This window comes from Scomber japonicus, chromosome 10 (genome assembly GCF_027409825.1).
Source record: "Scomber japonicus isolate fScoJap1 chromosome 10, fScoJap1.pri, whole genome shotgun sequence".
Classification (NCBI taxonomy): Eukaryota; Metazoa; Chordata; class Actinopteri; order Scombriformes; family Scombridae; genus Scomber; species Scomber japonicus.
In genome coordinates this window covers 23,835,925-23,848,501 of record NC_070587.1, presented here as the reverse complement: position 1 = coordinate 23,848,501, position 12,577 = coordinate 23,835,925, and the positions used below count along the sequence as shown (strand labels likewise).

The 12,577-nt window shown below is 41.0% G+C and overlaps 1 protein-coding gene across 1 annotated transcript in view; it reads left to right on the top strand.

Annotated features, from left to right (window-relative positions):
* Positions 1–6,580: 6,580 nt before the first annotated feature.
* Positions 6,581–12,577, top strand: part of tgfbr2b (transforming growth factor beta receptor 2b) — a 37,259-nt gene continuing 31,262 nt past the window's right edge. Inside the window, exon 1 of the mRNA XM_053327175.1 lies at positions 6,581–6,781. Within this exon, the coding sequence (XP_053183150.1) occupies positions 6,694–6,781 (88 nt within the window). The 5' untranslated portion in view covers positions 6,581–6,693. The remainder of the gene's footprint in view (positions 6,782–12,577) is intronic.

The window sequence follows — 12,577 nt, the reverse complement described above, 5'->3', positions numbered from 1 at the left end:
TGAAAAATGTTTATATAGGCTATGACACACAGACTAAATTATAATATAGTGGACCCAATGCATGGAAAGGTTAGGCTTGTCTAAGTATTGTCTGAAAAAATATATTTTCCTTTGTTTTAACCGGTGTCACACCAAAATCTGTGACCGTCAGAAATGATGACTTGTGTTGCTAGCTCTCTGCTGAAGAAGTTATTTATAAACCTAAAATTCACCTTAACCTCAGTGGAGACCTCACGTCCTCCCTAATCTAATAGACAGTTGAAAAGGAAATGTGTTGATTGTCGAAATATATACTTTATAGATATAGTGATTGTTTACTTAGCAGCTTGGCTGTTTAGTGGTAACCAACATGAATGCAGCCTCTCATAAAAAATGAAGATCAACAATAACTGTGCTTCCGGTGTAGTGCTGAAAAGAGACTGCTTGCCGAATTTGGTCAATATCACTCCTTATAATAAAGAGTTATACAAGCAGTCTCTTTTCGGCACTACACTGGCATTATCCAACTACCAAAAAAATACTACCGCCAGAAGTGTGTGTGTGTGTGTGTGTGTAGGATAACTTGTACTTTTAAGAATGTAATTATGAATACAATAATGCAGTATATATAGAACTGTAACTGTAACGGATTGCCTTTACATTGTGTATAACATTCCCTGTGTTTGCCAGGTGCATGTACAGTGAATTTGGTCAATATCACTCCTTGCAATAAAGAGTTATAGGGTGCAGTCACTTTTCGGCAGGAGAAGGAATTGGAAGGGGTTACATTCTCTGTCTTTTCAGCATGAACAGTAGAGGAAACCAGGTGCATGTACCATGGTTTACCATGTACCCTTCCAATCTAGAGTTATAGTCACTTTTCGGCAGGGCTTCTCCTGCCAAAAAGTGTCTGCACTCTTTATTGCAAGGAGTGATATTGACCAAATTCACTGTACATGCATCTGGTTTCCTCAAATATTCATGCTGAAAAGACAGAGAATGTAACCCCTTCCAATCCAGAGTTACAGGGTGCAGTCACTTTTCAGCAGGGCTTCTCCTGCCGAAGAGTGACTGCACCCTGTAACTCTTTATTGCAAGGAGTGATATTGACCAAATTCACTGTACATGCAACTGGTTTCCTCTAATATGCTGAAAAGACAGATAATGTAACCCCTTCCAATCCAGAGTTAAAGGGTGCAGTCACTTTAAGGCAAAGTGACTGCACCCTATAACTCTTAATTGTAAGGAGTGATATTAACCAAATTCACTGTACATGCATCTGGCAAACACATAGAATGTTATGCAGAATGTAAAGGCAATCTGTTACAGTTACAGTTCTATATATACTGCATTATTGTATTCATAATTATATTCTTAAAAGTACAAGTTATCCAAAAAGTTACTTAAGTAAATGTAATGAAGTAAATGTAACTGATTATTACCCACCTCTTCTTTTTCCATAGCCTCTTCACTTGGGCTACAGGACATTTCTATTGCACAGTAAAAAAAACATTTCTCTCTGTGCTTCGGTGCTGCGCCTGCCAGCTGACCCGTATATTATATCTACGAGTAGACCTACGCTCACTTCCTCTGAACTGATGTCGTTTTTCGGCAAGCAGTCTCTTTTCGGCACTACACCGGCATTATCCAACTACCAAAAAAATACTACCGCCAGAAGTGTGTGTGTGTGTGTGTGTGTGTGTGTGTGTGTGTGTTTCCGCAGCCTGTTTATTTGTGCTAACAACATAATCCCAGACCCATTCATAAACCAGTTGAAGTTTTTGTTAGGCGAGTTATTATTTAACTCTGGAACAAAACGACTCTTAACCCTGAGACAAAGAGGAACATAATATGTGAATTCATGTCGTGGAAGGATAATTACATGGTTGGAAGGCTGTATGGGTGTAGGTGGGGAGTTATGGCCCTCTGAAATTAAGCCAACGCGGAAGTAACTTAGAACTGCATTCTATCAAAAGGCCACCAGGGGGCGACCCTTTTGGTGTCAAAAGGACTTCCGTCTCAATACAAGTCAATGGAGAATTCACCAACTTCTCACTTGATTTCTAACCTCAGTAAACATTTTCAAAATGTGTTTATGGTCTCAATCGCTAGTTTAAAGCCTTCTTCAATGCAGTATGATGTTCATTTGGGACATTTTGGCCTCCCTGATTTTTTATGTGACGATAAAGCAGGGTATGCATTAGGGCGTGGCTATGTCCTGATTGACAGGTTGATTGACCAATGTCCTCGAGATCCAGCCCTCGCAACCAATCGCAACCTACCCGCTCCGCCCATGGCCCCGCCTCATGCCCATATAAGTTGAATCCGTGTTTTTATTTTTCCCAGCATGCACCTGAAATTCTCAAGATGGCGCTGCCTAGATCCGAAACTATTGGCTTCCGAGCAGCGGTCCACAAACCAATGGGTGACGTCAAGGATGTTACATCCATTTCTTTTATATAGTCTATGTATGGGTGAGTAACTACCAAACTGTAGCTGTACAGTAGCATTAGCTGTAGCCTTAGCTACGGTGTGGATTGTGTTTTGTGGTGTCTTACCTGACTTCTCTATAGTTTTGCCACCTTGCCTTAATGTCATGCAGCGTTTGACGGCATCGCAAGTGTTTTCCAACAATGATTTGCTCTTGTTAGGCATGTTGAAAATGTCCGTGACTGTGAATAATTGTCTCCTTGATTTGTGATCTTCTCCTCCCGTCATTCACGCCCCTACGTACGGTGGCTCTACGCAATTACGCCACAGGCTGAAAAAATAGTCCCAGGTTGCTGTAGCTCCGAGTAAATAAAAAGTATAACTGCAGACTATTTATTTAACATTGAAATAGAAGTTGACATGAAATGAAATGCGAAAAAAATGCCATATGCAATGGCTGGCTCTCTGAGCCTTGGAGGGGATGCAGAGGGTTGGAGAAAGGTGGACGGACAGACGGACGGAGGGATGGAGGGACGGACGGACGGAACAACATCCCACTCTCCAATTGTAGGATAGGATTACAGTGTGCAGGTGTTTGGGGAAATTACTTTTTTATTTTTTATAATGAAACTTTATATTCCTGATTGTTTTGTGAAGAGTTAGGAGCCAATTGGCTCAAGGCTGAGAGCCACAGACAGGGTAGGAAGTAAAGCAGTACAGAGTAACACACTAGTGCATTGTTGGTTTTGTCTTTTTAATTATAATTGTTGACAAAAAGTCAAATCTGGGGACAAAAGCCCAGCTTCATCCTTTAAAGGGGCTATATCTTTTTCTTTGTTTCTATTATTATTATGATGTTGAATATCTATGCTACTACACACTACTACACAGTTCCAAAATATGAATGTATGTAGAAATGTTGCCTGCAAGTCAGAAAGCAGGGCTTCAACCAGTTCTTAACAAATTGTTTGCAATATTTTTTCTATCTTACCATAGAGCTGACATCTGCTCTGTAGCCTTGCTATCTGAGGTTGTTACTAAGATTTGTCCATATGTTGTTTACGTTGTCCGCTCTGGATCAGATTCCGTATTGTATCCGTAGATGTATTTGAGAAGTTGATATTTTAAGTAAAGAGTGAGAAAAAAGTAGTGAAATCCTACTACCACATTTGTTTCGTGGTTTGTTGACATGGCTTCCCAAACCAGCAGATGTGTGGCAAGAGAAGGGTGGGCTTCTTGGAAGGTGGGCCCTTAAAGAGACAGGAGCTAAACCGGCCTGTTTCAGACAGAGGCTGAACTGAGGGGCTTCATAAGGAGTCAGTATGAGTTAAATGATTATATAATATAGTTTTTTTCAACTGTATGTGTGTATGTATGTGTGTACACACTGTATTAAAATATCCTGTAGTATCATTCATCTAGTAGGGTTACATTGGATTTCTGGAAATTTTGCCTGATAACTTGCCTGATAGCTAGTGATTACATGTGGACTGTTATAAAGCTGGAACTTCTGTGAAACCATATGCCAGCACTTAGTTGGTGAATAAAATGTTTTCATAACAAATGTGGCCAGACCTACATATACACTAGGCAATACTAAAATACTAAAATACACAAATTCTTCAGTGGTTCCAAGGAATGAGAAACTTCCAAAGTTTCTTGAGAATAGGCTACTATTTTAAGACCAAAATAAGACCAAGGTTGTAAACCCGGGAATTTTCCTTGCAGTTCCTGCTTAATATAAAAGGATTCCACTTTTTAGACATTAAGCCAAACTCAGTTTATTTAAAGTCTCGGGTCATAAAACATATTCTACTACAGCTGTCATGTGGGACCCAAAACCAAACAAGGCTCCAGCCCGCTGGTCCCTGACCTGCGGCTGAAAGAGCGAGGCTCCAGAGGGCTGCTGAGGAGAGGGGTCGACAGGGGCTGTGAGACTCTAGAGAGTGCGTGGCTCGGTTCCAGTGTTGGTAAAGAGCGGCATGTCCAGACCTGCTGCCTCATATGACCAGACAGGCAGGCTCGACTTTATTATCATCTTGTCACTATGGGCTCAGTTTCTGTGCTGCCATCAAAATACAGCTCAGCTCACTGCCAGCACTGCCATCAGTCAGCAATCTCATCCATCACATATGCACACAAGCCAGTGTCCCAATTGTTCCTCAGGTGTTATTTTAGAATGTGTTTTGTGGATGTAATGTAATGATGAAGGATTGGAGCATGTCTCTCCACACTGCATGTTTGAAATGTGCACAGTTGTCATTCAGATGTTCAAATGACTGTCTTACTTACATACTTGTAAAAATATTGAGTATGGCAGAGGGTTGTAATCCAAGCTTTACAAAATGTTTCACAGGCTGCATATAGATCTCTGAAACCTGCCAAAACACAGGTGATCTACTCTCAATACTGCGCCTGAATGCATCGTGTAGAGATGTGCAAACAGAGTTGATATGCTAGCATGCTTCTTTTACTATGTAGACATTGTGTTACACTGGTCAACATTGACATGGATGAACTATGCATCTCCACTGTGTCTAGATTAGTATACTAAGGGTGGGTAATATGGATTATCTTCACTATCATGATATATATAAGTTTACATCACAGCACATGACAATATAAAGAATGGAATCATATAACCTTTTTGTTCAGTCCTGCAAATGAAATATCAAATTAAGGTACTTCATCACTTCAAAATTCACATAGAAATCAAATATTTCCAATAAGGAGGCCTTGCTGGGAAAATATAAGAATTAGATGAAGCTCTTTATTTAAAATCTTTTGTAAAATCGTCCATAAATGACAAATGTATAATATGGATACAACAATAGCAGTAGCAATATGAAAGTAACACATATACACTTTCATACAATACTGATCTAAAAAAAAAAAACCTTCCTCTGTGACAATGTGGTTGTGATGTCACCATATGCCCTGATTACACTTTAGGTGTCTTTCCACTTATCATGTGTGTGTTTAGCCAGTACTGTATATATAGAATTGTGTTCCATTCACACCTGCATTGTTGGTTTAATCAAGACAGGCACGTCTTTAAATTCACTTACTGTTTATTACATTAAATCCTACGTTTCTTGAGTCATACTGTAAATCCACTCGTGTTTCTTACCTTACTCACCATGCACCCAGGGGACACACAGGGTGAGCCACCCTATTGACTTCCTGCTTTGATACTCTCACTGACATCAGCAGTGAGGTCACGGGTTAGAACAAGTCTCCAGAGGATTTATTTTACTTGGTTAATGTTTTGTTTAGTAGGCTATAAATATGTACTTATTTTGGCTTATAATGAGGACTGATGGTGTGTTTTGTTATAAACATTGTTGACCAATACAAGTAGCACTGTTATATGTCAGCTGGTATAAGGGAAGAAATATGGTTCTGCATATAGATTGGAGGGCCTAAGGGGGTTTAGGGAGAGCAGGGATGAGAGGATGACAGTGTACATGATTATGTTAGGTTAGTTTGAGTTATCCTGAGTTAATCCAGTTAAATTAGATTACTTTTTGAATACAGAGACTTTAATAGTCACACTTGTTTTGTCACACTAGGCAGAATAAATCTCTATTTTTACTGATTCAGCAAGTTTGAGTCTACTGTCATAGAAACGTGTATACTATACCCCCTAAAAATCCCTTTTGGACATAGACTCCTACCACTAATGTCTTCAATTACATGCTCTATAGATTTTTTTGACACTCAAAATATTCCATGTTGATAAAATAATTAATGGGGCTTTTAAAATTCCTGCACTGTATGTAACCAAACAAAAAATAAATCACTCATATTCTGAGCTATGAAAGTGAAAAATGTCTTCTCCTGCAGGCTGGGACTCTGTTAACTGTAAGTCTACACTGAGTGAAAATCTGTGGGGGTACTGTGATATTATTCCAGAAAGCTGTGCTGGCAATATTTCACTGCCCTGAGTTTATGTAAATGTGTACAGAGCTGTTTACTGTTCCGATTTCCAGTATTTGGATAGGTAATTACACACACATACACACACACACACGCACACACAGGCAGGCAGAGAGAGAGAGAGAGAGCGAGAGAGAGAGAGCGAGTCCTCCCTCCTGTTTCCTGTCTTGTGTGTGTGTGTGTGTGTATACAGTGTGTGTGTGTGTATGGATGGTTCAGCAGTGAGTCTCCAGCTGCTGAGCGGAGTGGAGCGGACACAAACCCGACTCATTCCTCCACTGGACTGTGGTTTAACTTTACTTGTTTAATCTGAATGAGAATCTCTGGGGCAGAAGACAGAGCAACATGAAGCGACAGCGCGGTTCTTTATCTTTACTGGGAGCTTTATCTACTATATATTTCTTTACGGCGCTGCTTGAACCCGGAGTTGCCGGTGAGTTACGCGTAATCTTAAAACTTTAGCTGTCTCTCTGCTTGTTTCTGTGTCACCACACTCACCACACTCATGTCCTCTTGACAGTTTCCGTGTATTTAACCATAACTTGAAGGTTGTAGTTTATTATGAGCATGAGAAAGTTTCCTTTCAGGACGTTACGCATGGCTCTCCGGAGGGCAGCGAACAGCCAGGCGCAACAGGTGACTCATACAGCGGTCTGATACACAGCTCAGCTATGCTCCTCACTGCTGACTCCTCTTAACGTTACCTAACTGTTGTCTCTTGTTTAAAGCTGCACATGTGGGTTTTTTTACACTTGTGAGAAAGTCATTTTTTTTCATGATCACGTCACCACGGCAGCCTGATCAAAACTTTGAATGGTTAAATGAAATGATATGGTGTAATAATGAACTCAATATCAAACACTTCCACTGCTGCAGTAAAGACTCAATGTAAACAACATCTCAATAATACACCAACCAAAACGATTCATCTTAATATTTCCATGAGATTTGTCCAATATAGTGTCATTTTTACATGTCATTTTAAATAGTTTGAGGACAATTTTACACTTTGAGATCAACTTACATGTGACATAGAGAATACATGGTAGTATAATGACTGCTGTGACTCTGGAGGAGCTTCTTAAAATCTAAAAACAATAACTGATGTCAGTGAGGTACATTTTTTAACAGAAAGCTTGTGTTACAAATTTGGGATGTGGAGTTTAAAAAAGCATTGCTGGGTTGCATTATGGGAATTGTAGTATTGTATGATTTTGACCATTCTTTTAACAAGTCTGTGTCCTGCAAGTCTCCCAGCTTTATGAAACTTCACTGCTGAATCATGTAGTTGCCCCTTTAAGCTTTTGCCTTATTCTTGCAGCATTGTATATCTTCTGTATAGGCTGCAGTTCTTTATTGAAGCTACATGATGTTAAGACTAAGAGAAGGTGTCTTTATACACATTTCACCTGGCATATTTGTTATCGGTGTAATCTTTGTGGATGGGATCTCTACTTACTTGAATTTAAAACAAGGCTCTCTGTGCATTAGAACCAAGTGTGGGTGCACAGCTGTCTCATCGGTGCATACGTGAGAATTAAACCGCATGTAATAAAAAGTAACACATAGTGACAGAAATGTTTTTGTGGTAATGTTGTTACGTCTCTTTGTGAGTCATTTGAAAGGCAGCTGTCCACTTTCCCTCCTGTGCACTGTAATACTGTGTGTGTGTGTGTGTGTGTGTGTGTGTGTGTGTGTGTGTGTGTGTGTGTTTTAACAGTGGTGCTTTGAACTGACTTGGCTCATCTCCATGTGTCATAAAGTAAAAACAAGAAAGAAAAGTTTGCACACCAAAGCTCCCAGTGCAGTTAGATTTGAGCTTGAAATGTCACTGGTGGTATCCTGTTAAATATACCTGCATTGGGAGCTTCTGTGTTTGGACTTTTTTTCTTGCTTTTACAAATTGTGTTATTTGGTCCAGCACCTGCTTTGTCACACCTGATGTGGGCATATACCACAAACTTTTTTTTTTCTTTCTTTCTTTTTTTTATATCTGTCACATATCGCTTCCTGTTTCAATAATCAAAGAGATGCCCTCAATTTTTTTTGACACATGATTGAAAAGCCAAATGTGCATCATGTGTTGACTTTCCCCCCTCCTCTTCTTCCTCTTCTTCCTCCTCCTCTGCCCTCTCTTCCTTGTCTCTCTGCTGTTTGTTCCTGCCCTCCTCCCACGGTGCGGCCTATTTTGAACCTGGAAATCCCACATACCGAAAGGACTGTGTGGTCCTGCTGCATTGTATGTGTCACAAATAGACACACACACACATACACACACTGACACACACTGACACACACATATGCACACTGACACATACAAACTTCCACCCACATGCCCCCATGCTCCCCACAAATACGAATACACACACTTTTTACACACACACACACACACTCCGTGTTATTCCAGCCTCAAGTTTTGTGTAGTGTAAGAGCACCTCGGGACAGAGGAAGTTGCTCACCACTCTCCCAGCGCCTGAGCAGCTTGACATTTTGGTTATCCAAACACCGGGGGCCGGACCTTGTCGTTTTGATCTTTTCTTCTTCGTTTCTTTGCTTTCAATTGATGTCGATAACCATCCGCTCGCTGGGCCCATCACAGGAAGATTCCTCCTTCCTTCCTTCCTTCCTTCCTTTCCAGGGAATCTCTCCCTCTCTTGTGTCAGGGCAGAGGCCACTGTGAGTGTGAGTGTGAGTGTGAGCATGTGTGTTTCATACTTCTCAAGCTTATAGCCAAGACAGTGCTGGACACAAGCTGTTTTGAAGGTGTCACTCAAAAATGAAAGGCGAAGAGAAAACAGTAGGAAGTATGTGAGAGGAGAGCTTTGACTTTAAATGGGTTAGTCCACAAACCTGTTTGTATTTTGGGTGATTCTTTGACTTTATAAGAGTTTCCTTTGTATATTATTGAAGCTGAATTAGATTACATCCTCAGAGAGCCCTTCTTACTGTGAAGCAGTACATGTGTGTGGGCTCTGCAAAGCCCCGATTCCATATAGTGTTTACACTGACTTCACTGGGCTTTAAAAGAAGAAGAAATGGAAAAGAGAAGAAGGGGTCACCCACTTTAACCTCAACCAAAAGTGTCTCCCTTTGATTTTTACCATATTAGCCCACTTCCCCTTATACCAGCTCCCCCCGTGTCAATTCGCTTCGCTGAATCGCCGGGTCAAAACAACAGGCGTACGGTGGCAGGAGGAGAGAGAGAGGAGGGGAAGAGAAGAAAGTTAAAGGAGGAAGATAAAGACAAAGGAGGAATGAGAGGATTAGCGGCGAGTTTTTGGAGAGAGGTGGATTAAGAGGCAGTTAGAGAGGTGGGAGGATAACTTTCAGGAGCAGAGGGAGAGAGCCGAGCCTCCCGCTGTGGCAGTTATGTAGCCCCGCGCAGCCTCTTGCCAGTTGTCTCCCCTCATTTTGGTGACAGAAGGAGACCCAATAGCAAGAAGGAGTCTTATTTCCACAGCGATACTGTCAGATTTTTATTTGACTCCCAAAAAGTGTCAGCTCATTTTGTAACCTGACCTTCTGTTTGAATGACCCTGGCCTATACAGTAGTATTCCTGCCTGGTATGCAGATTTTTCTTTTTCTTTTTTTCTTTTTTTTACTTTTTCCATTCACATTTGAACAGTCCTGAGCCGTCTTTTCCTGTGAGCGGGTGATAAACGGCAGTCAGGCTTCCTGTCTGTACGCCCCGTCCACTGCGAGCTCACATTCTCAACGGTTCGGAAAAAAAGAGGGAAAGGGGAAGACAGAGAGGGGCGGAAACAGAGGATGGTATTTCAGCTGATGGGACAAGGTGCTCTGTCAGCTTTTTATATGACACGAGCTGGAGTTTCAGAGTGGAGCTTCAATGCTGATATGCATGATTGTGCTCTACAGAGGCTGCAGAAGAATACAGTTTGCATTTGAATTTGGCAACAGATTTATTAGTGATATAGGATTTGATGAGATGATGTTTTTATGGGCTGTTAAAAAGTCATATATGTCAATACCAAACATTTAAAATGTTTTTAAAAATCGCAATCAAAGAAGTTAGATGGATATCAATATTACTCACATGTCTGCACAGTAAATATGAGGTCAAATATGTCTCACAATGTCAAATTTAATGGCATACATATGGGGTTTACTATAGGTGTGTGGATTGAAAGTGATAGCAAATAGGATAGAAAATTAGTCAGTGTTATTTTGACCATGCATGCATTCCCCATTATAAAAAAGCACATGCACATTATGCATTTTATATCATTCGAAATGTTTTGGGGCAGTTTTTATCTCTTTGCAGCAATGATTTCTTTAATGTAATGTAAAAATGTACCCTTATTTTCCATTGACTCACCATCATTAATATTTAGAGGATGATGTTGGTTCCAGTCTTTACACATTTCTTCCCCTTGCTGGTGCTAGAAAGCTGAAGACATGTATTTATCACGTCTTCTCTTTGGTCTGACGGCTAGACGGAAGCCCGGTCACAGTAGCATGACTTCCCCTCCCGCAGTAACAGCAGCACAAAGAAATCTCAGCTTTCAATTACAGCCCCTTCAGGAGCCATCAAGAGCGCGGTTAATGACGGTCCACGCTTTCCTTTGACGCACTGGGGTCACTCTTGTTTTCATACTATGATTCCTACACATGGAATTGCAGCAGGGAAAAGTTCAGTTGTAAAAAAAAAAAAAAAAAAAAAGGAAAGAGAGAGAGAGAGAGAGAAAGTCAAAGTGATTTAGCAGCTGGAATAATGACCCACATACCTCCACAGACCTTTATGCGCAGTTGCCCTTTAACTTTCTGCACCGGCACAATCTGCTGGAACTTCAAAGTAAAGGTTGTAAAGCTGCAGACTCTAACTATCTTGATATCAGCGGCACTGTTATTTTATCATAAATCTAGAAAATATGTGTTTTTCTTTTTTCTTGCTTCAAATAAACTGAGTTCCTCTAATTCTTCTAGACAATAATTGATCTAATAATAAAAAGCTAATGGCTAATGAGATTTTGATGTGCAATCAGTGTTGCACAACAATACAATAAAGATTAATCAGCACCATAAAAGACTCACTGGCTGCACAGAGGGTAATTCTAACCCTGTTGCTCATTCATATCCATTCACTCTGTAGCACTTTGCTGCACTAAATCAGCAAGATTTTATTTCTCTCTGAGGTTGTGTGTGGGTGTTAGCGCTCTGCTATTTCACGCTCCCTGTCCTGCCCCTAAGCCGGAGTCTGTGTGACGGAATGTGTCTTGAAAGTATATTAACCATGCTTCCTGTTAAATGAATAACCTGGCTTATATGAGACTATGATCAGGTGTCACATAAGCACACACACACACACACACACACCTACACCCAGATAAACACACACTGTATCAGGGGGGCGCTGGGGTCTGAAAGGAGAATCGGTGGACTTTGACGACATGACGGAGGGTAATGAGCGTTCGTGCGTGTCGGACCTGAAGCCCTCCCGTTGTTCAGTTTCACCCGTTTGACTGCAGTCGTGGTGCCGTGTCAGTCGATGCTACGATAGCACTGACTGCGCCTCATGCAGATGTTTTGTCTATATCTTGGGTTCAGACTGTTGTTGTTGATATTTTTGCAAGAGAGGGGCCTTTTTTGTCATGGTGACGTGGTTATCTGCCATATCAGACATCCTTCGTTTCTAAATCTGCAGAGTGTCTTAAGTCAAAAGACGTCTGAGTATATATTTCACCTGCAATCTGTGACCCATATCTTTATCTGAAGACTTTGCATTGAACCTTTTAATGCTGTTGATACTGGCAAAAAAAACATAAGAAAGGACCAGCTGATTAGGATTTAGTACAGCTTACTAAAATTGACCTGACAGTAGTTCAGTCAGAGCTCTTGCATTCACTGATCAGCATCAGCAGATTCATTCATGCCTCACAATCACTGGCTCATTCACCAGCAGTTTGGCTCCCAGCTGACGAGTAACATCCAATCATATTAATAGTCGTTGTAACCCGACACTTTTCTCTATTATGCCATCCCCGGAATACATAACCATCATTGCCACCCATCTAAGCCAGAACTGTAGGTAAGACTGATGAAAATGGGACAAAGCTGGAAGGAATTCAAGGTCCTGCTCAGTGAAGCTGAACCAGGGCAGATGCTTGGCGACAAGGAGGCTTAAACTCAGACCTCCCAGCTCAAGGAGGGTTTCCATAGCTCTGAAACCACCCTGCTACACCTAAACCCTACTGTATATACCGGCGTCTT